This window comes from Scyliorhinus torazame, chromosome 22, assembly GCF_047496885.1.
Source record: "Scyliorhinus torazame isolate Kashiwa2021f chromosome 22, sScyTor2.1, whole genome shotgun sequence".
NCBI lineage: Eukaryota > Metazoa > Chordata > Chondrichthyes > Carcharhiniformes > Scyliorhinidae > Scyliorhinus > Scyliorhinus torazame.
Genome location: NC_092728.1, coordinates 11,604,490 through 11,630,993, shown reverse-complemented (window position 1 = coordinate 11,630,993; position 26,504 = coordinate 11,604,490). Strand labels below are relative to the sequence as shown.

Genomic DNA, 26,504 nt, shown 5'->3' with positions numbered 1-26,504 from the left:
TGTGCGGATAGAAAGTGGAGAGTGTGCGGGAGGAAAGTCGAGAGTGTGCGGATGGAGAGTGATGAGTGTGCGGGCGGAGAGTGGAGAGTGTGCGGATGGAGAGTGATGAGTGTGTGGGCGGAGAGTGGAGAGTTTGCGGGCGGAGAGTGACGAGTGTGCGGATGGAGAGTGACGAATGTGCGGATGGAGAGTAGCGAGTGTGCGGGACGAGTGGCGAGTGTGCAGGCGGAGAGTGGAGAGTGTGCAGACAGAGAGTGGCGAGCGTGCGGGCGGAGAGTGGCGAGTGTGCGGGCGGAGAGTGGAGAGTGTGCGGGCAGAGAATGGCGAGTGTGCGGGCAGAGAGTGGCGAGTGTGCGAATGGAGAGTGATGAGTGTGCGGATTGAGAGTGGCGAGTGTGCGGGCGGAAAGTGGCAAGTGTGCGGGTGGAGAGTGACGAGTGTGCGGATTGAGAGTGGCGAGTGTGGGGGCGGAAAGTGGAGAGTGTGCGGGCGGAGAGACGAGTGTGCGGGCGGAGAGCGGAGAGTGCGCGGGCGGAGAGTGGAGAGTGTGCGGGCGGAGAGTGGAGAGTGTGCGGGCGGAGAGTGGAGAGTGTGCGAGCGGAGAGTGGAGAGTGTGCGGGCGGAGAGTGACGAGTGTGCGGGTGGAGAGTGACGAGTGTGCGGGTGGAAAGTGGAGAGTGTGCGTGTGGGGAGTGACGTGTGTGCGGGTGGAGAGTGACGAGTGTGTGGGCGGAGAGTGGAGAGTCTGCGGGCTGAGAGTGGAGAGTGTGCAGGCGTAGAGTGGAGAGTGTGCGGGCGGAGAGTGGAAAGAATGCCGGCGTAGAGTGACGAGTGTGCGGATGGAGAGTGTGCGGGCGGAAAGTGGAGAGTGTGCGGGCGGAGAGTGGAGAGTGTGCGGATGGAGAGTGGCGAGTGTGCGGATGGAGAGTGATGAGTGTGCGTGCGGAGAGTAGAGAGTGGAGAGTGTGCGGATGGAGAGTGGAGAGTGTGCGGGCGGAGAGTGGCGAGTGTGCGCGCGGAGAGTGGCGAGTGTGCGGGCGGAGAGTGGCGAGTGTACGGATGGAGAGTGACGAGTGAGCGGATGGAGAGTGACGAGTGAGCGGATGGAGAGTGACGAGTGTGTGGATGGAGAGTGACGAGTGTGTGGATGGAGAGTGACGAGTGTGCGGATGGAGAGTGGCGAGTATGCGGGCGGAGAGTGGCGAGTGTGCGGGTGGAAAGTGGAGAGTGTGCGGGTGGGGAGTGACGTGTGTGCGGGTGGAGAGTGACGAGTGTGCGGATGGAGAGTGACGAGTGTGTGGGCGGAGAGTGGAGAGTGTGCGGGCGGAGAGTGGAGAGTGTGCGGGCGGAGAGTGGAGAGAATGCCGGCGTAGAGTGACGGGTGTGCGGATGGAGAGTGTGCGGGCGGAAAGTGGAGAGTGTGCGGGCGGAGAGTGGAGAGTGTGCGGATGGAGAGTTGCGAGTGTGCAGATGGAGAGTGATGAGTGTGCGTGCGGAGAGTGGAGAGTGGAGAGTGTGCGGTCGGAGAGTGGAGAGTGTGCGGCCGGAGAGTGGTGAGTGTGCGGATGGTGAGTGGAGAGTATGCGGGCGGAGAGTGGCGAGTGTGCGGATGGAGAGTGACGAGTGTGCGGGCGGAGAGTGGAGAGTATGCGGGCGGAAAGTGGAGAGTGTGCGGGCGGAGAGTGGTGAGTGTGCGGATGGAGAGTGACGAGTGTGCGGGCGGAGAGTGGAGAGTATGCGGGCGGAGAGTGGCGAGTGTGCGGGCGGAGAGTGGAGAGTTTGCGGGCGGAGAGTGGAGAGTGTGCGGATAGAAAGTGGAGAGTGTGCGGGAGGAAAGTTGAGAGTGTGCGGGCGGAGAGTGGTGAGTGTGCGGATGGAGAGTGACGAGTGTGCGGGCGGAGAGTGGAGAGTATGCGGGCGGAGAGTGGAGAGTGTGCGGTCGGAGAGTGGAGAGTGTGCGGCCGGAGAGTGGTGAGTGTGCGGATGGTGAGTGGAGAGTATGCGGGCGGAGAGTGGCGAGTGTGCGGATGGAGAGTGACGAGTGTGCGGGCGGAGAGTGGAGAGTATGCGGGCGGAAAGTGGAGAGTGTGCGGGCGGAGAGTGGTGAGTGTGCGGATGGAGAGTGACGAGTGTGCGGGCGGAGAGTGGAGAGTATGCGGGCGGAGAGTGGCGAGTGTGCGGGCGGAGAGTGGCGAGTGTGCGGGCGGAGAGTGACGAGTGTGCGGATCGAGAGTGACGAGTGTGTGGATGGAGATTTACGAGTGTGTGGGCGGAGAGTGGACAGTGTGCGGGCGGAGAGTGGAGAGTTTGCGGGCGGAGAGTGGAGGGTATGCGGGCGGAGAGTGACGAGTGAGCGGATGGAGAGTGGCGAGTGTGCGGATGGAAAGTGGAGAGTGTGCGGGCGGAAAGTGGAGAGTGTGCGGGCGGAAAGTGGAGAGTGTGCGGGCGGAGAGTGACGAGTGTGCGGGCGGAGAGTGGAGAGTGTGCGGATGGAGAGTGGCGAGTGTGCGGATGGAAAGTGGAGAGTGTGCGGGTGGAAAGTGGAGATTGTGCGGGCGGAGAGTGGAGAGTGTGCGGATGGAGAGTGATGAGTGTGCGGGCAGAGAGTGGAGAGTGTGCGGATGGAGAGTGATGAGTGTGTGGGCGGAGAGTGGAGAGTTTGCGGGCGGAGAGTGGCGAGTGTGCGGATGGAAAGTGGAGAGTGTGCGGGAGGAAAGTCGAGAGTGTGCGGATGGAGAGTGATGAGTGTGTGTGCGGAGAGTGGAGAGTTTGCGGGCGGAGAGTGACGAGTGTGCGGATGGAGAGTGACGAATGTGCGGATGGAGAGTGGCGAGTGTGCGGGCGGAGTGGCGAGTGTGCAGGCGGAGAGTGGAGAGTGTGCAGGCAGAGAGTGGCGAGCGTGCGGGCGGAGAGTGGCGAGTGTGCGGGCTGAGAGTGGAGAGTGTGCGGGAGGAGAGTGGAGAGTGTGCGGGCGGAGAGTGACGAGTGTGCGGATGGAGAGTGGAGAGTGTGCGGGCGGAGAGTGGAGAGTGTGCGGGCGGAAAGTGGAGAGTGTGCGGGCGGAGAGTGGAGAGTGTGCAGGCGGAGAGTGACGAGTGTGCAGGAGGAGAGTGGAGAGTGTGCGGGCGGAGAGTGGAGAGTGTGCGGATGGAGAGTGATGAGTGTGTGGGTGGAGAGTGGAGAGTTTGCGGGCGGAGAGTGGCGAGTGTGCGGATAGAAAGTGGAGAGTGTGCGGGAGGAAAGTCGAGAGTGTGCGGATGGAGAGTGATGAGTGTGCGGGCGGAGAGTGGAGAGTGTGCGGATGGAGAGTGATGAGTGTGTGGGCGGAGAGTGGAGAGTTTGCGGGCGGAGAGTGACGAGTGTGCGGATGGAGAGTGACGAATGTGCGGATGGAGAGTAGCGAGTGTGCGGGACGAGTGGCGAGTGTGCAGGCGGAGAGTGGAGAGTGTGCAGACAGAGAGTGGCGAGCGTGCGGGCGGAGAGTGGCGAGTGTGCGGGCGGAGAGTGGAGAGTGTGCGGGAGGAGTGTGGAGAGTGTGCGGGCGGAGAGTGACGAGTGTGCGGATGGAGAGTGGAGAGTGTGCGGGCGGAGAGTGGAGAGTTTGCGGGCGGAGAGTGGAGGGTATGCGGGCGGAGAGTGACGAGTGAGCGGATGGAGAGTGGCGAGTGTGCGGATGGAAAGTGGAGAGTGTGCGGGCGGAAAGTGGAGAGTGTGCGGGCGGAAAGTGGAGAGTGTGCGGGCGGAGAGTGACGAGTGTGCGGGCGGAGAGTGGAGAGTGTGCGGATGGAGAGTGGCGAGTGTGCGGATGGAAAGTGGAGAGTGTGCGGGTGGAAAGTGGAGATTGTGCGGGCGGAGAGTGGAGAGTGTGCGGATGGAGAGTGATGAGTGTGCGGGCAGAGAGTGGAGAGTGTGCGGATGGAGAGTGATGAGTGTGTGGGCGGAGAGTGGAGAGTTTGCGGGCGGAGAGTGGCGAGTGTGCGGATGGAAAGTGGAGAGTGTGCGGGAGGAAAGTCGAGAGTGTGCGGATGGAGAGTGATGAGTGTGTGTGCGGAGAGTGGAGAGTTTGCGGGCGGAGAGTGACGAGTGTGCGGATGGAGAGTGACGAATGTGCGGATGGAGAGTGGCGAGTGTGCGGGCGGAGTGGCGAGTGTGCAGGCGGAGAGTGGAGAGTGTGCAGGCAGAGAGTGGCGAGCGTGCGGGCGGAGAGTGGCGAGTGTGCGGGCTGAGAGTGGAGAGTGTGCGGGAGGAGAGTGGAGAGTGTGCGGGCGGAGAGTGACGAGTGTGCGGATGGAGAGTGGAGAGTGTGCGGGCGGAGAGTGGAGAGTGTGCGGGCGGAAAGTGGAGAGTGTGCGGGCGGAGAGTGGAGAGTGTGCAGGCGGAGAGTGACGAGTGTGCGGGAGGAGAGTGGAGAGTGTGCGGGCGGAGAGTGGAGAGTGTGCGGATGGAGAGTGATGAGTGTGTGGGTGGAGAGTGGAGAGTTTGCGGGCGGAGAGTGGCGAGTGTGCGGATAGAAAGTGGAGAGTGTGCGGGAGGAAAGTCGAGAGTGTGCGGATGGAGAGTGATGAGTGTGCGGGCGGAGAGTGGAGAGTGTGCGGATGGAGAGTGATGAGTGTGTGGGCGGAGAGTGGAGAGTTTGCGAGCGGAGAGTGACGAGTGTGCGGATGGAGAGTGACGAATGTGCGGATGGAGAGTAGCGAGTGTGCGGGACGAGTGGCGAGTGTGCAGGCGGAGAGTGGAGAGTGTGCAGACAGAGAGTGGCGAGCGTGCGGGCGGAGAGTGGCGAGTGTGCGGGCGGAGAGTGGAGAGTGTGCGGGAGGAGTGTGGAGAGTGTGCGGGCGGAGAGTGACGAGTGTGCGGATGGAGAGTGGAGAGTGTGCGGGCGGAGAGTGGAGAGTGTGCGGGCGGAAAGTGGAGAGTGTGCGGGCGGAAAGTGGAGAGTGTGCAGGCGGAGAGTGACGAGTGTGCGGGAGGAGAGTGGAGAGTGTGCGGGCGGAGAGTGGAGATTGTGCGGGAGGAGAGTGGCGAGAGTGCAGGTGGAGAGTGGAGAGTGTGCGGATGGAGAGTGGCGAGTGTGCGGATGGAGAGTGGCGAGTGTGCGGATGGAGAGTGACGAGTGTGCAGGCGGAGAGTGGAGAGTGTGCAGGCAGAGAATGGCGAGTGTGCGGGCGGAGAGTGGCGAGTGTGCGGATGGAGAGTGATGAGTGTGCGGATTGAGAGTGGCGAGTGTGCGGGCGGGAAGTGGCAAGTGTGCGGGTGGAGAGTAACGAGTGTGCGGATGGAGAGTGGCGAGTGTGAGGGCGGAAAGTGGAGAGTGTGCGGGCGGAGAGACGAGTGTGCGGGCGGAGAGCGGAGAGTGCGCGGGTGGAGAGTGGAGAGTGTGCGGGCGGAGAGTGGAGAGTGCGCGGGCGGAGAGTGGAGAGTGTGCGAGCGGAGAGTGGAGAGTGTGCGGGCGGAGAGTGACGAGAGTGCGGGTGGAGAGTGACGAGTGTGCGGGTGGAAAGTGGAGAGTGTGCGGGTGGGGAGTGACGTGTGTGCGGGTGAAGAGTGACGAGTGTGCGGATGGAGAGTGACGAGTGTGTGGGCGGAGAGTGGAGAGTCTGCGGGCTGAGAGTGGAGAGTGTGCGGGTGGAGAGTGGAGAGTGTGCGGGCGGAGAGTGGACAGAATGCCGGCGTAGAGTGACGAGTGTGCGGATGGAGAGTGTGCGGGCGGAAAGTGGAGAGTGTGCGGGCGGAGAGTGGAGAGTGTGCGGATGGAGAGTGGCGAGTGTGCGGATGGAGAGTGATGAGTGTGCGTGCGGAGAGTGGAGAGTGGAGAGTGTGCGGGCGGAGAGTGGAGGGCGTGCGGGCGGAGAGTGGTGAGTGTGCGGATGGAGAGTGACGAGTGTGAAAGCGGAGAGTGGCGAGTGTGCGGGCGGATAGTGGAGAGTGTGCGGGCGGAGAGTGGCGAGTGTGCGGGCGGAAAGTGGAGAGTGTGCGGGCGGAGAGTGATGAGTGTGCGGGCGGAGAGTGGAGAGTGTGCGGATGGAGAGTGGCGAGTGGGCGGATGGAAGGTGGAGAGTCTGCGGGCGGAGAGTGGAGAGTGTGCGGATGGAGAGTGGCGAGTGTGCGGATGGAGAGTGATGAGTGTGTGGATGGAGAGTGGCGAGTGTGCGGATGGAAAGTGGAGAGTGTGCGGGCAGAGAGTGGAGAGTGTGCGGGCGGAGAGTGGAGAGTGTGCGGATGGAGAGTGATGAGTGTGTGGGCGGAGAGTGGAGAGTTTGCGGGCGGAGAGTGACGAGTGTGCGGATGGAAAGTGGAGAGAGTGCGGGCGGAGAGTGGTGAGTGTGCGGATGGAGAGTGACGAGTGTGCGGGCGGAGAGTGGAGAGTATGCGGGCGGAGAGTGGCGAGTGTGCGGGCGGAGAGTGGCGAGTGTGCGGGCGGAGAGTGGCGAGTGTGCGGGCGGAGAGTGACGAGTGTGCGGATGGAGAGTGACGAGTGTGTGGATGGAGATTGACGAGTGTGTGGGCGGAGAGTGGACAGTGTGCGGGCGGAGAGTGGAGAGTTTGCGGGCGGAGAGTGGAGGGTATGCGGGCGGAGAGTGACGCGTGAGCGGATGGAGAGTGGCGAGTGTGTGGATGGAAAGTGGAGAGTGTGCGGGCGGAAAGTTGAGAGTGTGCGGGCGGAAAGTGGAGAGTGTGCGGGCGGAGAGTGACGAGTGTGCGGGCGGAGAGTGGAGAGTGTGCGGATGGAGAGTGGCGAGTGTGCGGTTTGAAAGTGGAGAGTGTGCGGGTGGAAAGTGGAGATTGTGCGGGCGGAGAGTGGAGAGTGTGCGGATGGAGAGTGATGAGTGTGCGGGCGGAGAGTGGAGAGTGTGCGGATGGAGAGTGATGAGTGTGTGGGCGGAGAGTGGAGAGTTTGCGGGCGGAGAGTGGCGAGTGTGTGGATGGAAAGCGAAGAGTGTACGGGAGGAAAGTCGAGAGTGTGCGGATGGATAGTGATGAGTGTGCGGGCGGAGAGTGGAGAGTGTGCGGATGGAGAGTGATGAGTGTGTGGGCGGAGAGTGGAGAGTTTGCGGGCGGAGAGTGACGAGTGTGCGGATGGAGAGTGACGAATGTGCGGATGGAGAGTGGCGAGTGTGCGGGCGGAGTGGCGAGTGTGCAGGCGGAGAGTGGAGAGTGTGCAGGCAGAGAGTGGCGAGCGTGCGGGCGGAGAGTGGCGAGTGTGCGGGCGGAGAGTGACGAGTGTGCGGATGGAGAGTGGAGAGTGTGCGGGCAGAGAGTGGAGAGTGTGCGGGCGGAAAGTGGAGAGTGTGCGGGTGGAGAGTGTGCAGGCGGAGAGTGACGAGTGTGCGGGAGGAGAGTGGAGAGTGTGCGGGCGGAGAGTGGAGAGTGTGCGGGAGGAGAGTGGCGAGTGTGCAGGCGGAGAGTGACGAGTGTGCAGGCGGAGAGTGGAGAGTGTGCAGGCAGAGAATGGCGAGTGTGCGGGCGGAGAGTGGCGAGTGTGCGGATGGAGAGTGATGAGTGTGCGGATTGAGAGTGGCGAGTGTGCGGGCGGAAAGTGGCAAGTGTGCGGGTGGAGAGTGACGAGTGTGCGGATTGAGAGTGGCGAGTGTGGGGGCGGAAAGTGGAGAGTGTGCGGGCGGAGAGACGAGTGTGCGGGCGGAGAGCAGAGAGTGCGCGGGCGGAGAGTGGAGAGTGTGCGGGCGGAGAGTGGAGAGTGTGCGGGCGGAGAGTGGAGAGTGTGCGAGCGGAGAGTGGAGAGTGTGCGGGCGGAGAGTGACGAGTGTGCGGGTGGAGAGTGACGAGTGTGCGGGTGGAAAGTGGATAGTGTGCGGGTGGGGAGTGACGTGTGTGCGGGTGGAGAGTGACGAGTGTGTGGGCGGAGAGTGGAGAGTCTGCGGGCTGAGAGTGGAGAGTGTGCAGGCGTAGAGTGGAGAGTGTGCGGGCGGAGAGTGGAGAGAATGCCGGCGTAGAGTGACGAGTGTGCGGATGGAGAGTGTGCGGGCGGAAAGTGGAGAGTGTGCGGGCGGAGAGTGGAGAGTGTGCGGATGGAGAGTGGCGAGTGTGCGGATGGAGAGTGATGAGTGTGTGGATGGAGAGTGACGAGTGTGTGGATGGAGAGTGACGAGTGTGCGGATGGAGAGTGGCGAGTATGCGGGCGGAGAGTGGCGAGTGTGCGGGTGGAAAGTGGAGAGTGTGCGGGTGGGGAGTGACGAGTGTGCGGGCGGAGAGTGGAGAGTATGCGGGCGGAGAGTGGCGAGTGTGCGGGCGGAGAGTGGCGAGTGTGCGGGCGGAGAGTGGCGAGTGTACGGATGGAGAGTGACGAGTGAGCGGATGGAGAGTGACGAGTGTGTGGATGGAGAGTGACGAGTGTGTGGATGGAGAGTGACGAGTGTGCGGATGGAGAGTGGCGAGTATGCGGGCGGAGAGTGGCGAGTGTGCGGGTGGAAAGTGGAGAGTGTGCGGGTGGGGAGTGACGTGTGTGCGGGTGGAGAGTGACGAGTGTGCGGATGGAGAGTGACGAGTGTGTGGGCGGAGAGTGGAGAGTGTGCGGGCGGAGAGTGGAGAGTGTGCGGGCGGAGAGTGGAGAGAATGCCGGCGTAGAGTGACGAGTGTGCGGATGGAGAGTGTGCGGGCGGAAAGTGGAGAGTGTGCGGGCGGAGAGTGGAGAGTGTGCGGATGGAGAGTGGCGAGTGTGCAGATGGAGAGTGATGAGTGTGCGTGCGGAGAGTGGAGAGTGGAGAGTGTGCGGGCGGAGAGTGGAGAGTGTGCGGCCGGAGAGTGGTGAGTGTGCGGATGGAGAGTGGAGAGTATGCGGGCGGAGAGTGGCGAGTGTGCGGGCGGAGAGTGGCGAGTGTGCGGGCGGAGAGTGGCGAGTGTGCGGATGGAGAGTGACGAGTGAGCGGATGGAGAGTGACGAGTGTGTGGACGGAGAGTGACGAGTGTGTGGATGGAGAGTGACGAGTGTGCGGATGGAGAGTGACGAGTGTGCGGGCGGAGAGTGGCGAGTGTGCGGGCGGATAGTGGAGAGTGTGCGGGCGGAGAGTGGCGAGTGTGCGGGCAGAAAGTGGAGAGCGTGCGGGCGGAGAGTGATGAGTGTGCGGGCGGAGAGTGGAGAGTGTGCGGATGGATAGTGGCGAGTTTGCGGGTGGAGAGTGGAGACTGTGCGGGCGGAGAGTGGAGAGTGTGCGGGCGGAGAGTGGAGAGTGTGCGGGCGGAGAGTGATGAGTGTGCGGGCGGAGAGTGGAGAGTGTGCGGATGGAGAGTGGCGAGTGTGCGGATGGAGAGTGGAGAGTGTGCGGGCGGAGAGTGACGAGTGTGTGGGCGGACAGTGGTGAGTGTGCGGGCGGAAAGTGGTGAGTGTGCGAATGGAGAGTGGAGAGTGTGCGGATGGAGAGTGGTGAGTGTGCGGATGGAGAGTGGCGAGTGTGCGGATGGAAAGTGGAGAGTGTGCGGGCGGAGAGTGGCGAGTGTGCGGATGGAGAGTGACAAGTGTGTGGGCGGAGAGTGACGAGTGTGCGGATGGAGCGTGACGAGTGTGCGGATGGAGAGTGACGAGTATGTGGGCGGAGAGTGGACAGTGTGCGGGCGGAGAGTGGAGAGTGTGCGGGCGGAGAGTGGAGGGTATGCGGGCGGAGAGTGACGAGTGTGCGGATGGAGAGTGGCGAGTGTGCGGACGGAGAGTGGAGAGTGTGCGGGCAGAAAGTGGAGTGTGCGGGCAGAGAGTGGCGAGTGTGCGGGTGGAGAGTGGAGAGTATGCGGGCGTAGAGTGACGAGTGTGCGGATGGAGAGTGGAGAGTGTGCGGGCGGAAAGTGGAGAGTGTGCGGGCGGAGAGTGGTGAGTGTGCGGGCGGAAAGTGGAGAGTGTGCCGGCGGAGAATGATGAGTGTGCGGGCGGAGAGTGGAGAGTATGCGGGCGGAGAGTGACGAGTATGCGGATGGAGAGTGGCGAGTGTGCGGGCGGAAAGTGGAGAGTGTGCGGGAGGAGTGTGGAGAGTGTGCGGGCGGAGAGTGGAGAGTGTGCGGGCGGAGACTGGCGAGGTTGCGGGCGGAGAGTGGAGAGTGTGCGGGGGGAGTGGCGAGTGTGCGGGCGGAGAGTGGCGAGTGTGCGGGCGGAGAGTGTGCGGGTGGAGAGTGGCGAGTGTGCGGGCGGAGAGTGGCGAGTGTGCGGGCGGAGAGTGGAGAGTGTGCGGGCGGAGAGTGGAGAGTGTGCGGGCGGAGAGTGGCGAGTGTGCAGGGGGAGAGTGGAGAGTGTGCGGGCGGAGAGGGAGAGTGTGCGGGCGGAGAATGGCGATTGTGCGGGCGGAGAGTGGTGAGTGTGCGGGTGGAGAGTGGAGAGTGTGCGGGCGGAGAGTGGCGAGTGTGCAGGGGGAGAGTGGAGAGTGTGCTGGCGGAGAGTTATTGAGTGTGCGGGCGGAGAATGGCGAGTGTGCGGCCGGAGAGTGGCGAGTGTGCTGGCGGAGAGTGGCGAGTGTGCAGGGGGAGAGTGGAGAGTTTGCGGGCGGAGAGTTGTTGAGTGTGCGGGCGGAGAGTGGCGAGTGTGCGGCCGGAGAGTGGCGAGTGTGCGGGCGGAGAGTGGCGAGTGTGCAGGGGGAGAGTGGAGAGTGTGCGGGCGGAGAGTGGCGAGTGTGCGGGCGGAGAGTGGCGAGCGTGCGAGCGGAGAGTGGCGAGTGTGCGGGCGGAGAGTGGTGAGTGTACGGGCGGAGAATGGAGAGTGTGCGGGCGGAGAGTGGAGAGTGTGCAGGGGGAGAGTGGAGAGTGTGCGGGCGGAGCGTTGTTGAGTGTGCGGGCGGAGAGTGGCGAGTGTGCGGGCGGAGAATGGCGAGTGTGCGGATGGAGAGTGGCGAGTGTGCAGGGGGAGAGTGGAGAGTGTGCGGGCGGAGAGTTGTTGAGTGTGCGGGCGGAGAGTGGCGAGTGTGCGGGCGGAGAGTGGCGAGTGTGCAGGGGGAGAGTGGAGAGTGTGCGGGCGGAGAGTGGCGAGTGTGCGGGCGGAGAGTGGCGAGTGTGCGGGCGGAGAGTGGCGAGTGTGCGTGCGGAGAGTGGCGAGTGTGCAGGGGGAGAGTGAAGAGTGTGCGGGCGGAGAGTGGCTAGTGTGCGGGCGGAGAGTGGCGAGTGTGCGGGCGGAGAGTGGCGAGTGTGCAGGGTGAGAGTGGAGTGTGTGCGGGCGGAGTCGCGAGTGTGCGGGCGGAGAGTGGCGAGTGTGCGGGCGGAGAGTGACGAGTGTGTGGGCGGAGAGTGGCGAGTGTGCGGGCGGAGCCTGGAGTGTGCGGCGGAGAGTGGCGAGTGTGCGGGCGGAGAGCGACGAGTGTGCCAGCGGAGAGTGACGAGTGTGCGGGTGGAGAGTGACGAGTGTGCGGGCAGAGAGTGACCAGCGTGTGGGCGGAGAGTGGCGAGTGTGCGGGCGGTGAGTGGCGAGTGTGCAGGGGGAGAGTGGCGAGTGTGTGGGCGGAGAGTGGTGAGTGTGCGGGCGGAGAGTGGAGTGTGTGCGGGCAGAGGGTGACCAGTGTGCGGGCGGAGAGTGGCGAGTGTGTGGGCGGTGAGTGGCGAGTGTGCAGGGGGAGAGTGGCGAGTGTGTGAGCGGAGAGTGGCGAGTGTGCGGGCGGAGAGTGGCGAGTGTGCGGGTGGCTTCTGCATGGGGGAGGGGTGATGTTGGGCCAGCCACTTGTGGGGATGGAGAGTGACGAGTGTGTGGATGGAGAGTGACGAGTGTGCGGATGGAGAGTGACGAGTGTGCGGGTGGAAAGTGGAGAGTGTGCGGGTGGGGAGTGACGTGTGTGCGGGTGGAGAGTGACGAGTGTGCGGATGGATAGTGACGAGTGTGTGGGCGGAGAGTGGAGAGTGTGCGAGCGGAGAGTGGAGAGTGTTCGGGCGGAGAGTGCCGAGTATGCGGGCGGAGAGTGGCGAGTGTGCGGGTGGAAAGTGGAGAGTGTGCGGGTGGGGAGTGACGTGTGTGCGGGTGGAGAGTGACGAGTGTGCGGATGGAGAGTGACGAGTGTGTGGGCGGAGAGTGTGCGGGCGGAGAGTGGAGAGTGTGCTGGCCGAGAGTGACGAGTATGCGGGCGGAGAGTGGCGAGTGTGGGGGTGGAAAGTGGAGAGTGTGCGGGTGGGTAGTGACGTGTGTGCGGGTGGAGAGTGACGAGTGTGCGGATGGAGAGTGACGAGTGTGTGGGCGGAGAGTGGAGAGTGTGCGGTCGGAGAGTGGAGAGTGTGCGGGCGGAGAGTGGAGAGTGTGCGGATGGAGAGTGGCGAGTGCGCGGATGGAGAGTGATGAGTGTGCGTGCGGAGAGTGGAGAGTGGAGAGTGTGCGGGCGGAGAGTGGAGAGTGTGCGGGCGGAGAGTGGTGAGTGTGCGGATGGAGAGTGACGAGTGAGCGGGCGGAGAGTGGAGAGTATGCGGGCGGAGAGTGGCGAGTGTGTGGGCGGAGAGTGGCGAGTGTGCGGATGGAGAGTGACGAGTGAGCGGATGGAGAGTGACGAGTGTGTGGATGGAGAGTGACGAGTGTGTGGATGGAGAGTGACGAGTGTGCGGATGGAGAGTGACGAGTGTGCGGGCGGAGAGTGGCGAGTGTGCGGGCGGATAGTGGAGAGTGTGCGGGCGGAGAGTGGCGAGTGTGCGGGCGGAAAGTGGAGAGTGTGCGGGCGGAGAGTGATGAGTGTGCGGGCGGAGAGTGGAGACTGTGCGGATGGAGAGTGGCGAGTGTGCGGGTGGAGAGTGGAGAATGTGCGGGCGGAGAGTGGAGAGTGTGCGGGCGGAGACTGGAGAGTGTGCGGGCGGAGAGTGATGAGTGTGCGGGCGGAGAGTGGAGAGTGTGCGGATGGAGAGTGGCGAGTGTGCGGATGGAGAGTGGAGAGTGTGCGGGCGGAGAGTGACGAGTGTGTGGGCGGACAGTGGTGAGTGTGCGGGCGGAAAGTGGTGAGTGTGCGGATGGAGAGTGGAGAGTGTGCGGATGGAGAGTGGTGAGTGTGCGGATGGAGAGTGGCGAGTGTGCGGATGGAAAGTGGAGAGTGTGCGGGCAGAGAGTGGCGAGTGTGCGGATGGAGAGTGACAAGTGTGTGGGCGGAGAGTGACGAGTGTGCGGATGGAGCGTGACAAGTGTGCGGATGGAGAGTGATGAGTGTGCGGGCGGAGAATGGACAGTGTGCGGGCGGAGAGTGGAGAGTGTGCGGGCGGAGAGTGGAGGATATGCGGGCGGAGAGTGACGAGTGTGCGGATGGAGAGTGGCGAGTGTGCGGACGGAGAATGGAGAGTGTGCGGGCAGAAAGTGGAGTGTGCGGGCAGAGAGTGGCGAGTGTGCGGATGGAGAGTGATGAGTGTGCGGGTGGAGAGTGGAGAGTATGCGGGCGGAGAGTGACGAGTGTGCGGATGGAGAGTGGCGAGTGTGCGGGAGGAAAGTGGAGAGTGTGTGGGCGGAGAGTGGTGAGTGTGCGGGCGGAAAGTGGAGAGTGTGCGGGCGGAGAATGATGAGTGTGCGGGCGGAGAGTGGAGAGTGTGCGGGCGGAGAGTGGAGAGTATGCGGGCGGAGAGTGACGAGTGTGAAGATGGAGAGTGGCGAGTGTGCGGGCGGAAAGTGGAGAGTGTGCGGGCGGAGAGTGGAGAGTGTGCGGGGGGAGTGGCGAGTGTGCGGGCGGAGAGTGGCGAGGTTGCGGGCGGAGAGTGGACAGTGTGCGGCTGGAGAGTGGCGAGTGTGCGGGCGGAGAGTGGCGAGTGTGCGGGCGGAGAGTGGAGAGTATGCGGGCGGAGAGTGGAGAGTGTGCGGGCGGAGAGTGGCGAGTGTGCAGGGGGAGAGTGGAGAGTGTGCGGGCGGAGAGTGGAGAGTGTGCGGGCGGAGAGTGGCGATTGTGCGGGCGGAGAGTGGTGAGTGTGTGGGTGGAGAGTGGCGAGTGTGCAGGGGGAGAGTGGAGAGTGTGTGGGCGGAGAGTTGTTGAGTGTGCGGGCGGAGAGTGGCGAGTGTGCGGGCGGAGAGTGGCGAGTGTGCGGGCGGAGAGTGGCGAGTGTGCGGGCGGAGAGTGGCGAGTGTGCGGGCGGAGAGTTGCGAGTGTGCTGGCGGAGAGTGGAGAGTGTGCGGGCGGAGAGTGGAGTGTGTGCGGGCGGTTAGTGGCGAGCGTGCGAGCAGAGAGTGGCGAGTGTGCGGGCAGAGAGTGGAGAGTGTGCGGGCGGAGAGTGGAGATTGTGCGGGCGGAGAATGGCGAGTGTGCGGGCGGAGAGTGGTGAGTGTGCGGGCAGAGAATTGAGAGTGTGCGGGCGGAGAGTGGCGAGTGTGCAGGGGGAGAGTGGAGAGTGTGCGGGCGGAGAGTTGTTGAGTGTGCGGGCGGAGAGTGGCGAGTGTACGGGCGGAGAGTGGCGTGTGTGCAGGGGGAGAGTGGAGAGTGTGCGGGCGGAGAGTGGCGAGTGTGCGGGCGGAGAGTGGCGAGTATGCGGGCGGAGTGTGGCGAGTGTGCGGGCGGAGAGTGGCGAGTGTGCAGGGGGAGAGTGGAGAGTGTGCGGGCGGAGAGTGGCGAGTGTGCGGGCGGAGAGTGGCCAGTGTGCGGGCGGAGAGTGGCGAGTGTGCAGGGGGAGAGTGGAGAGTGTGCGGGCGGAGTGGCGAGTGTGCGGGCGGAGAGTGGCGAGTGTGCGGGCGGAGAGTGACGAGTGTGTGGGCGGAGAGTGGCGAGTGTGCGGGCGGAGACTGAAGAGTGTGCGGGCGGAGAGTGACGAGTGTGTGGGCGGAGAGTGGCGAGTGTGCGGGCGGAGACTGGAGAGTGTGCGGGCGGAGTGACGAGTGTGCGGGCGGAGAGTGACGAGTGTGCGGGCGGAGAGTGGAGAGTATGCGGGCGGAGTGTGACGAGTGTGCGGGCAGAGAGTGACCAGTGTGTGGGCGGAGAGTGGCGAGTGTGCGGGCGGTGAGTGGCGAGTGTGCAGGGGGAGAGTGGCGAGTGTGCGGGCGGAGAGTGGCGAGTGTGCGGGCGGAGAGTGGCGAGTGTGCGGGTGGCTTCTGCATGGGGGAGGGGTGATGTTGGGCCAGCCACTTGTGACATCAGGTGCTGATGCTCACTGGGTCACACACTGACAATCCGTCGTGATGTCACAGACCTTGGGCATCTCACACAAAAGGCCACCTGAACGTAGACAGGACACCATGCAGAACAACAAAGTCTAATAACAAACCCTCCATCGCCCCAAAGACAACAACCCCTCCACAGAGAGTGAAGACCAACTGACCAGCACTTGTGACCACATATCCTCGTGAGAAGACCTTTCTCGTGTCAGATGGGATCGGTGTTTGGTGACCTGAGAAGCGAGGCCTAGAATTAAACAAACTAAAACCCATCCTCCAGTGCCAGGCGCGAGCTGGGAAGAAGGGCCAACGAGAATTCCACAGTTTGGACAACCCCAGCAACGACAGCAGCGCTTCTGAGGCCCCTGCAGATATCCAAGTGAAAAGATATCCAAGTGAAAAGCGATGGAGGAGGAGAATGTGAAGGGTGAGGGGGTGGTGGAGGATCCGGCACAGGAGGAGGGGAAGATGGAGGGTGAAAACGGGCAAGGTGAAGCAAAGACGGAGCAGGAGGAAGAGGAGGAGAAATCGGTACAGGACAACCACATTGCGAGCGAAGAGGCAGGACAAGCCCAGGACAACACTGAGGGCAAGGAAGATGAGCAAAAGGCAGAGGAGGAGGGAGAGAACGCGGAGAACCCAGAAGATGAGGAAAAGGTAGGCGGAGAAAGTGACGAGATGGCCAAAGACACCGAGGAGGAGAAGGTGGACCAAGAAAAGGAAGAAGAGCAGGGCGATGAGGCAGGAAAAGGGGCAGAAAAAGATGCAGGGGAGCAAGAAGAGCAGCCAACGGAGGAGGAGAAGGCAGCAGGGGAAGAAAAAGGAAGTGAGGAAGTCAAAGAAGGAGAGGAGGAGAAAGTAGGAGAGGGGGAGCCGCAAGCAGAGGGTGAACAGCCAGAAGAGGGAGATGCAGTGGCAGAGGAAGAGAAAGAGGGAGAGGTAGAGAAAGAGGGAGAGGGAGAGAAAGAGGGAGAGGGAGAGAAAGAGGGAGAGGAAGAGAAGCCGGCAGAGGAAGAGGTGGCAGAAGAGAAAGAGGTGGCAGAAGAGAAAGAGGTGGCAGCAGAGGAAGAGGTGGCAGCAGAGGAAGAGAAGCCGGCAGAGGAAGAGGTGGCAGCAGAGGGTGAGGTGGCAGCAGAGGGAGAGGTGGCAGCAGAGGGAGAGGTGGCAGCAGAGGGAGAGGTGGCAGCAGAGGAAGAGGTGGCAGCAGAGGAAGAGAAGCCGGCAGAGGAAGAGGTGGCAGCAGAGGGAGAGGCGGCAGCTGAGGAAGAGAAGCCGGCAGAGGAAGAGACGGCAGCAGAGGAAGAGAAACCGGCAGAGGAAGAGGCGGCAGCAGAGGAAGAGAAGCCGGCAGAGGAAGAGGTGGCAGCAGAGGGAGAGGCGGCAGCTGAGGAAGAGAAGCCGGCAGAGGAAGAGGTGGCAGCAGAGGGAGAGGCGGCAGCTGAGGAAGAGAAGCCGGCAGAGGAAGAGGCGGCAGCAGAGGAAGAGAAACCGGCAGAGGAAGAGGCGGCAGCAGAGGAAGAGAAGCCGGCAGAGGAAGAGAAACCGGCAGAGGAAGAGGCTGCAGCAGAGGAAGAGAAACCGGCAGAGGAAGAGGCGGCAGCAGAGGAAGAGAAGCCGGCAGAGGAAGAGGTGGCAGCAGAGGAAGAGGCTGCAGCAGAGGAAGAGAAACCGGCAGAGGAAGAGGCGGCAGCAGAGGAAGAGAAGCCGGCAGAGGAAGAGGTGGCAGCAGAGGAAGAGAAACCGGCAGAGGAAGAGACTGCAGCAGAGGAAGAGGCGGCAGCAGAGGAAGAGAAACCGGCAGAGGAAGAGGTGGCAGCAGAGGAAGAGAAACCAGCAGAGGAAGAGGCGGCAGCAGAAGAAGAGGTGGCAGCAGAGGAAGAGAAGCCGGCAGAGGAAGAGGTGGCAGCAGAGGAAGAGAAACCGGCAGAGGGAGAGGCGGCAGCAGAGGAAGAGAAGCCGGCAGAGGAAGAGGTGGCAGCAGAGGAAGAGAAGCCAGCAGAGGAAGAGGCGGCAGCAGAGGAAGAGAAGCCGGCAGAGGAAGAGGTGGCAGCAGAGGGAGAGGCAGCAGCAGAGGAAGAGAAACCGGCAGAGGGAGAGGCGGCAGCAGAGGGAGAGGCAGCAGCAGAGGAAGAGAAACCAGCAGAGGAAGAGGCGGCAGCAGAGGGAGAGGCAGCAGCAGAGGAAGAGAAACCGGCAGAGGAAGAGGCGGCAGCAGAGGGAGAGGCAGCAGCAGAGGAAGAGAAACCGGCAGAGGAAGAGGCGGCAGCAGAGGGAGAGGCAGCAGCAGAGGAAGAGAAACCAGCAGAGGAAGAGGCGGCAGCAGAGGGAGAGGCAGCAGCAGAGGAAGAGAAACCGGCAGAGGAAGAGGCGGCAGCAGAGGGAGAGGCAGCAGCAGAGGAAGAGAAACCGGCAGAGGAAGAGGCGGCAGCAGAGGGAGAGGCAGCAGCAGAGGAAGAGAAACCGGCAGAGGAAGAGGCGGCAGCAGAGGGAGAGGCAGCAGCAGAGGAAGAGAAACCGGCAGAGGAAGAGGCGGCAGCAGAGGGAGAGGCAGCAGCAGAGGAAGAGAAACCGGCAGAGGAAGAGGCGGCAGCAGAGGGCGAGGCAGCAGCAGAGGAAGAGAAACCGGCAGAGGAAGAGGCGGCAGCAGAGGAAGAGAAACCGGCAGAGGAAGAGGCGGCAGCAGAGGGAGAGGCAGCAGCAGAGGAAGAGAAACCGGCAGAGGAAGAGGCGGCAGCAGAGGGAGAGGCAGCAGCAGAGGAAGAGAAACCGGCAGAGGAAGAGGCGGCAGCAGAGGGAGAGGCAGCAGCAGAGGAAGAGAAACCGGCAGAGGAAGAGGCGGCAGCAGAGGGAGAGGCAGCAGCAGAGGAAGAGAAACCGGCAGAGGAAGAGGCGGCAGCAGAGGGAGAGGCAGCAGCAGAGGAAGAGAAGCCGGCAGAGGAAGAGGTGGCAGCAGAGGAAGAGGTGGCAGCAGAGGAAGAGAAGCCGGCAGAGGAAGAGGTGGCAGCAGAAGAAGAGAAACCGGCAGAGGGAGAGGCGGCAGCAGAGGAAGAGAAACCGGCAGAGGAAGAGGTGGCAGCAGAGGAAGAGAAACCGGCAGAGGGAGAGGCGGCAGCAGAGGAAGAGAAGCCGGCAGAGGAAGAGGTGGCAGCAGAAGAAGAGAAACCGGCAGAGGGAGAGGCGGCAGCAGAGGAAGAGAAACCGGCAGAGGAAGAGGTGGCAGCAGAGGAAGAGAAACCGGCAGAGGGAGAGGGGGCAGCAGAGGAAGAGAAACCGGCAGAGGGAGAGGGGGCAGCAGAGGAAGAGAAACCGGCAGAGGGAGAGGCGGCAGCAGAGGAAGAGAAACCGGCAGAGGGAGAGGCGGCAGCAGAGGAAGAGAAACCAGCAGAGGAAGAGGCGGCAGCAGAGGAAGAGAAACCGGCAGAGGGAGAGGCGGCAGTAGAGGAAGAGAAACCAGCAGAGGAAGAGAAACCGGCAGAGGAAGAGGTGGCAGCAGAGGAAGAGGTGGCAGCAGAGGAAGAGAAGCCGGCAGAGGAAGAGGTGGCAGCAGAGGAAGAGGTGGCGGCAGAGGGAGAGGTGGCAGCAGAGGAAGAGAAGCCGGCAGAGGAAGAGGCGGCAGCAGAGGAAGAGAAACCGGCAGAGGAAGAGGTGGCAGCAGAGGGAGAGGCGGCAGCAGAGGAAGAGAAACCGGCAGAGGAAGAGAAACCGACAGAGGAAGAGAAACCGGCAGAGGAAGAGGTGGCAGCAGAGGAAGAGAAACCGGCAGAGGGAGAGGCGGCAGCAGAGGAAGAGAAACCGGCAGAGGAAGAGAAACCGACAGAGGAAGAGAAACCGGCAGAGGAAGAGGTGGCAGCAGAGGAAGAGAAACCGGCAGAGGAAGAGGTGGCAGCAGAGGAAGAGAAGCCGGCAGAGGAAGAGAAGCCGGCAGAGGAAGAGGTGGCAGCAGAGGAAGAGAAGCCGGCAGAGGAAGAGGTGGCAGCAGAGGAAGAGAAGCCGGCAGAGGAAGAGGTGGCAGCAGAAGAAGAGGTGGCAGCAGAGGAAGAGAAGCCGGCAGAGGAAGAGGTGGCAGCAGAGGAAGAGAAACCGGCAGAGGAAGAGGTGGCAGCAGAGGAAGAGGTGGCAGCAGAGGAAGAGAAACCGGCAGAGGAAGAGGTGGCAGCAGAGGAAGAGAAACCGGCAGAGGAAGAGGTGGCAGCAGAGGAAGAGAAACCGGCAGAGGAAGAGGTGGCAGCAGAGGAAGAGGTGGCAGCAGAGGAGGAGTTTGCAGCTGAAGAAGAGAAACCGGCAGAGGAAGAGAAGCCGGCAGAGGAAGAGGTGGCAGCAGAGGAAGAGAAGCCGGCAGAGGAAGAGGTGGCAGCAGAGGAAGAGGTGGCAGCAGAGGAAGAGAAGCCGGCAGAGGAAGAGGTGGCAGCAGAGGAAGAGAAACCGGCAGAGGAAGAGGTGGCAGCAGAGGAAGAGGTGGCAGCAGAGGAAGAGAAACCGGCAAAGGAAGAGGTGGCAGCAGAGGAAGAGAAGCCAGCAGAGGAAGAGGTGCCGGCAGAGGAAGAGGTGGCAGCAGAGGAAGAGAAGCCGGCAGAGGAAGAGGCGGCAGCAGAGGAAGAGAAACCGGCAGAGGAAGAGAAGCCGGCAGAGGTAGAGGTGGCAGCAGAAGAAGAGGTGGCAGCAGAGGAAGAGAAACCAGCAGAGGAAGAGAAGCCGGCAGAGGAAGAGGTGGCAGCAGAAGAAGAGGTGGCAGGAGAGGAAGAGAAACCGGCAGAGGGAGAGGTGGCAGCAGAGGAAGAGAAGCCAGCAGAGGAAGAGGTGGCAGCAGAGGGAGAGGTGCCGGCAGAGGAAGAGAAACCGGCAGAGGAAGAGGTGGCAGCAGGAGAAGAGGTGGCAGCAGAGGAAGAGAAGCCAGCAGAGGAAGAGGTGGCAGCAGAGGAAGAGGTGCCGGCAGAGGAAGAGGTGGCAGCAGAGGAAGAGAAACCGGCAGAGGAAGAGGTGGCAGCAGGGGAAGAGGTGGCAGCTGAGGAAGAGAAGCCGGCAGAGGAAGAGGGGGCAGCAGAGGAAGAGAAACCGGCAGAGGAAGAGGTGGCAGCAGACGAAGAGAAGCCAGCAGAGGAAGAGAAACCGGCAGAGGAAGAGGTGGCAGCAGAGGAAGAGGTAGCAGCAGAGGAAGAGAAGCCAGCAGAGGAAGAGGTAGCAGCAGAGGAAGAGGTGGCAGCAGAGGAAGAGGTGGCAGCAGAGGAAGAGGTGGCAGCAGCGGAAGAGGTGCCGGCAGAGGAAGAGAAGCCGGCAGAGGAAGAGGTGGCAGCAGAGGAAGAGGTGGCAGCAGAGGAGGAGGTGACAGCAGAGGAAGAGAAGCCGGCAGAGGAAGAGGGGGCAGCAGAGGAAGAGAAGCCGGCAGAGGAAGAGAAACCGGCAGAGGAAGAGGTGGTAGCAGAGGAAGAGAAGCCGGCAGAGGAAGAAGGGGCAGCAGAGGAAGAGAAGCCAGCAGAGGAAGAGGGGGCAGCAGAGGAAGAGAAGCCGGCAGAGGAAGAGGCGGCAGCAGAGGAAGAAAAGCAGATGGAAGAAGAGATAGTGGGAAAGACAGAGGAGGAGGTGAAAGAGGAAGGACCGATGGAGGCGAGGATGGATGAGGAAGCCCAACGAAAGGCAAGTGAAGTGATGGAAAGAGAGGGATTTGTGCCAATACCAGGCGGAATTCAGTTAGGGAGTGAGGAAGCGGAGGGAAAAAAAGAGGAGATAGAGGTGGTGGAAAAGGAGGCTGAAGAAAAAATGAGGGCAGAATCTCCAAAAGATGTCTGTGAGCTGCAGGATGACCTGAGTGAGGAGTGGGGTGTGTCACAATCAGGTTTGGTAACAACCGCATCATCATCAATTGAAGAGGTATGTGAACGGCCATTGGTGGAGAAGAGTGAAAAGGAGGCAGAAAAAGGCGAAGATAAAGAGGCAGCAGAGAAACATGATCAAATAGAGATAGAGGACAAAGAAAAAGCAGAAAAGATGGAAGAAAAAGGGCCAGAAGATGAGGAGAAGGCTGTAGAGGAAATGGAGAAGGTAGAGCAGGAGGAGAAGGCAGCTGAGGAAGAAATAGTGACAGAGGAGAAACCTGCAGAAGAGGAGGGGGTGGCAGAGGAGATGAAGCCAGCAGAGGAAGAGGGGGTAGCTGAGGAGGAGAAACCAGCAGAGGAAGAGGTGGCAGCAGAGGAAGAGAAACCTGTAGAAGAAGAGGGGGTAGCTGAGGAGGAGAAACCGGCAGAGGAAGAGGGCGCAGCAGAGGAAGAGAAACCAGCAGAGGAAGAGGGCGCAGCAGAGGAAGAGAAACCAGCAGAGGAAGAGGGCGCGGCAGTGGAAGAGAAACCAGCAGAGGAAGAGGGGGTAGCTGAGGAGGAGAAACCTACAGAAGAAGAGGGGGTGGCAGAGGAGGAGAAACCAGCAGAGGAAGAGGGCGCAGCAGAGGAAAAGAAACCAGCAGAGGAAGAGGGCGCAGCAGAGGAAGAGAAACCAGCAGAGGAAGAGGGGGTAGCTGAGGAGGAGAAACCTACAGAAGAAGAGGGTGTAGCAGAGGAGGAGAAACCAGCAGAGGAAGAGGGGGTAGCAGAGGAGGAGAAACCAGCAGAGGAAGAGGGTGCAGCAGCAGAAGAGGGGGGGGCAGAGGAGGAGAAGCCACCAGAGGAAGAGGGGGTGGCAGTGGAAGAGCGGGCAGCAGAGGAAGAGAAGCCACCAGAAGAAGAGGGCGTGGCAGAGGAAGAGGTGGCAGCAGAAGTAGAGGGAGTGGCAGTGGAAGAGAAGCCACCAGAAGAGAGAGTGGCAGTAGAAGGAGAGGCCATTGCAAAAGAGTTGAAAGTGGAAGGCGCTGAAGCAGAAATATGTGAACTGCGGGATTATGAACTGGGAGAGGAGGTGACAGGCGGGATATCTGAAACACTAACTGCATCAATATCGTCATTAACTGGCGAAGTGTGTAAACGACCAGCAGAGAAGAAGGCAAAAGAATTAGGTGAAGGAGAAGAAGAGATTGCAGAGAGAGTAGCAGAGCTGGAAGCAGAACCTGAGAAACCAGCAGAGGAAGCAGAGAAACCAGCAGAGGAAGAAAAGCCGGCAGAGGAAGAGGCGGCAGCAGAGGAAGAGAAGGTGGCAGAGGAGGAGAAACCAGCAGAGGAGGAGGTGGCAGCAGAGGAAGAGAAACCAGCAGAGGAAGCAGAGAAGCCGGCAGAGGAAGAGGTGGCAGCAGAGGAAGAGAAGCCGGCAGAGGAAGAGGCGGCAGCAGAGGAAGAGAAGCCAGCAGAGGAAGAGGTGGCAGCGGAGGAAGAGAAGCCAGCAGAGGAAGCGGTGGCAGCAGAGGAAGAGAAGCCGGCAGAGGAAGAGGTGGCAGCAGAGGAAGAGAAGCCGGCAGAGGAGGAGGTGGCAGCAGAGGAAGAGAAGCCGGCAGAGGAAGAGAAGCCGGCAGAGGAAGAGGGGGCAGCAGAGGAAGAGAAGGCGGCAGAGGAAGAGGTGGCAGCAGAGGAAGAGAAGCCGGCAGAGGAAGAGAAGCCAGCAGAGGAAGAGAAGCCGGCAGAGGAAGAGGCGGCAGCAGAGGAAGAGAAGCCGGCAGAGGAAGAGGTTGCAGCAGAGGAAGAGAAACCAGCAGAGGAAGAGGTGGCAGCAGAGGAAGAGAAGCCGGCAGAGGAAGAGAAGCCGGCAGAGGAAGAGGGGGCAGCAGAGGAAGAGAAACCGGCAGAGGAAGAGGTTGCAGCAGAAGAGAAGCCGGCAGAGGAAGTGGCGGCAGCAGAGGAAGAGAAGCCGGCAGAGGAAGAGGTTGCAGCAGAGGAAGAGAAACCAGCAGAGGAAGAGGTGGCAGTAGAGGAAGAGAAGCCGGCAGTGGAAGAGGTTGCAGCAGAAGAGAAGCCAGCAGAGGAAGAGAAGCCGGCAGAGGAAGAGGTGGCAGCAGAGGAAGAGAAGCCAGCAGAGGAAGAGAAGCCAGCAGAGGAAGAGAAGCCGGCAGAGGAAGAGGTGGCAGCAGAGGAAGAGAAGCCAGCAGAGGAAGAGAAGCCGGCAGAGGAAGAGGTGGCAGCAGAGGAAGCGAAACCGGCAGAGGAAGAGGTTGCAGCAGAAGAGAAGCCAGCAGAGGAAGAGAAGCCGGCAGAGGAAGAGGTGGCAGCAGAGGAAGAGAAACCTGTCGAGGAAGAGAAACCAGCGGAGGAAGAGGTGGCAGTAGAGGAAGAGAAACCAGCAGAGGAGGCGAAACCAGCGGAGGAAGAGAAACCAGCAGAGGAGGCGAAACCAGCAGAGGAAGAGAAACCAGCAGAGGAAGAGAAACCAGCAGAGGAAGAGAAACCAGCAGAGGAAGAGAAACCAGCAGAGGAAGAGAAACCAGTAGAGGAAGCAGTAGTGGAGGCGAAAGAGGTGGAGAAAGAAGAAGTGAAAGAAGTCGTAAAGGAACCAGAACAGATGCCTGTGAAAGAAGAGAAGGCGGCCGTGGAGGAGATCACAGCCAAAAGAAAGGATGAAGAGATGAGGAAAGTTGAAGAGAGGGGTGCAGAGGGTGAGAGGAAAACGGAGAGGATGGACAGTGTGATAAAGATGGTAGTGAGAGTGGTGGAAGGTGTTGTGGATCGGGTAATGGAGAAGGCAATAGAGAAGATGGTGGCTGTCGGAAAGAACAAGTTCGGAGAGAAGGATAAAATGGTGAAGGTGGTGGAAAAGGTGGTGGAAAACGTGGTGGAAAAGGTGGAGAAGATCATGGAGGAGTTGGCAATGATGGAAGATGTGCCGGAGAAGAAGATTGAGCGGATGGTCGACCTGGTGGTGGAGGAGGGCCAGCGAATGTTCGAGAAAATGATGGAGAAGATGGGGAAGATTGTGGAGGACGACACGACGGAACGCATGTCCCCAGACACATGCGAAAGGCACCTGCAGCAGTCCAGAAGGGAGTTGGAAACACTGAAGGAACAGAGAAGGGCGAAAGGGGAGGCAAAGGGGGAGGTGTCGCCAAAATCAAAGTCACCGACAAAGGAGAAGGCGAAGGAAAAGGCGTCGGGTAAAGAGAAAGCAAAGTTAAAGGTATCCAAGGGAAAGGATGAGGGATCGACAAGATCTGAGGGATCAATAAAGTCTGAGACATCGGTAAAGGATGAGGGGTCGGTGAAAGAGAGGTCACGGGGATCAGTGAAAGATAAAGGAGTGTCAAAAGAGAAAGGGGCAACAAAGAAACAGGCCAAAGAGAAAGGGGTATCGAAAAAGTCGGCTAAGGAGCAGGAGACGGAGAAGAGGCCGGATTCTAAGCAAGAGCCGCCCCTGTCGCCGGAGCAGCACCAGGAGTTCCGCCAGATCTACGACATGCTGGTGGAAATGGCTGGGGGCCCCATCAATTTTGCCAGTTACCAGTTCCTGCTGAAGAAGGAGAACTTTTCCACGGGCGAGGCCAAGGCCCGGGAGACGTTCAGGCGGCTCGACGCGGACGGCGATAACAAGGTGGGCTTCGAGGATTTTGTGAACACCATGACCAACACCGAACTCTTCACCCAGTTCTTCTCGGAGCTCCCGAACAGCAGCGACGATTCGGAACTGCAGAAGGGGTACTTGGATAACACAATATTCTTCGAGATCCTCGCCAAGCTCTTGGGCGCCCACATCATCTCGGAGGACGCGACCGCCCGCATCATCGAGTACTTCTACAGGAAGAAGAAAGGAGCTAAGCTGAAGACAAAGAAGGATACTAAAGGAGCTTGCCCCAGCATAGGAGACAGCACATTCCTGGGGGTGTCAGTGTACAGCCTGATCCAGTACCTGGACATCCTAGGGCCGGACGAGCACTACAAGGAGGCAACCCTGAAGCCTGAGCAGATCACAGCGTTTCGCGAGGTCTTCCAGATCTTCGCAACCAACAGCGATGAGTGCATCGACGTCACGGCCTTGGTCACCATGATGAAGCAGATGAAGATCCCCACGTGGAATCCCTTTGTACCCAACGAACTGAAGTGTACAGCAGTCAACCGTGGCAAGCCTGTGGATTTCCATGACTTCCTCACCATCATGTCAGACACGGGCACCTTTGCACAGTACCTCAACCCGCAGCACCTTGAAGCTGGCCATGCCCTGTCCCCGGATGTCATGCCCTTCGAGGTCCTCCTGCGGGTCATCGACGAGCCACTGATTGGAAGGAAGACCAGGGACACCCTCACCACTTACTACCAGGCAAAGCTGGAGGGTTTCAGGCCGAAGGTGCCGCGCAAGCACCGGTCAGCCAGCAAAACCCCAGTCCCCCACAGCGCCGGGTCCAGCCGGCCGACCACCTTCCAGCAGCAGTCAACGCAGACCTCCAGGCACACGCCTCCCCCCAAGCTGCCCAAGCTGGCCAGTCCCAAGCCCAAGCCCAGGAGGTCAGCATCGCCTGGCAAGGCTGTCCGGCAGGTGGCCAGCTCGGGCAGTCAGGTGCTGCGCGAGAGGGCGAAGGAGAAGACGGAGGAGTACAGTCGCAACTTGCTGGCCAACCGCCAGTACTACGAGAAGAAGTTCCGGCCCATCATGCGAAACCCGGCTTTCCATAACGCCTTCCGCGAGTACACCTGGACGTGGCGGACACCATCGGTAGATCGGAGTCGGACAGCCGGATTGAAGAAGAAGAGAGAGGATAAGGGAAGAAAGGAGAAATAGGATTAACTATTAGCAAGCAAGCACAAGCCTGGGGGAAGCCTGCACTCATCCTGACTTGACCCAGGCTGCGCTCTTTAATACTGTACCGGAAGGGATAGCTTCATTTGCCTGTATTTGAAATAAAACTAAAAAACCCAACATCTCTACAAAACGGCTCCGGTGTCTTTGCAGTCTGAAGGTGGGAGGACGGGAACGTGGGCGAGCTACAAGACCTGCTGGATATCAGAAAGGGAAAATGCAGGATTTATCTGGAGAGAGTGAGAGAGAAAGACCGAGAGAGGGGGGAGAGAGACAGACACACACCACCTCGTGTGCACACACGGTTAAGGTCGCAGATCGCAGAGCTAGGAAAAGCACTCCATCCGGCCCACCGTGCCATTTCATTGCTAGCTCTGCAAACAAAAGCAACATGTCCAGGCCTTTTCCTTTCGCTGTGAAGAACAGCAGGCGGGCAATCGCTCGCGGCGCATTCGCCCGGGCAACGCCTTGATCAGTCGCAGCTGACTGTGGCCAACTAATCGGTGCCCAGGCTCGTGCGCAGTGTCAGTTGTTGAAATTCGGCAAATCTTGCACCACCCTTCAGGCGAAAACCTTCGACAGCATGTCTCCCATGCTCTGTGGACAGAATTTGATGAGCACATGAATGAAATGCGGCCCTGTTCACTCTCCCCTGCGCACACTCCCCTCCACAGCCCCAAACCCCACTCCCCCTCAACCCGCTATATGCCCAGGAATTCTCAGCTTTCTGGGTGAGATGCAGTTCTGCGATTCCACAGCACTGCAGATGGGCATTTAACAAAAGGTGGGGGGGGGGGGGGGGGGGGGTGGAAGGCGAGGTAACTTATCCAAAACATTTGCTGTGTTTTTCTCTCTCTCT

The 26,504-nt window shown here is 61.1% G+C and overlaps 1 protein-coding gene across 8 annotated transcripts; it reads left to right on the top strand.

Annotated features, from left to right (window-relative positions):
• Positions 1-15,093: 15,093 nt before the first annotated feature.
• On the top strand, positions 15,094-25,778 carry LOC140398911 (uncharacterized). Of its 8 annotated transcripts, none has more exons than XM_072487883.1 (2): positions 15,094-16,120; positions 16,211-25,778. In XM_072487883.1, exons 1-2 carry the CDS (start codon positions 15,419-15,421, stop codon positions 25,625-25,627), a joined length of 10,119 nt encoding a protein of 3,372 aa, XP_072343984.1. In that variant the 5' UTR covers positions 15,094-15,418; the 3' UTR covers positions 25,628-25,778. The 8 variants fall into 8 exon arrangements, with proteins under 8 accessions (XP_072343984.1, XP_072343989.1, XP_072343985.1 ...); XM_072487888.1 differs by having other exon boundaries at positions 15,094-16,246; positions 16,787-25,778; XM_072487884.1 differs by having other exon boundaries at positions 15,094-16,732; positions 16,877-25,778.
• Positions 25,779-26,504: the final 726 nt, after the last annotated feature.

What these genes read in the sequence shown, in the direction of transcription:
- LOC140398911 (XM_072487881.1), top strand. Translation starts at nt 15,419, where the DNA reads ATGGAGGAGGAGAATGTGAAGGGTGAGGGGGTGGTGGAGGATCCGGCA.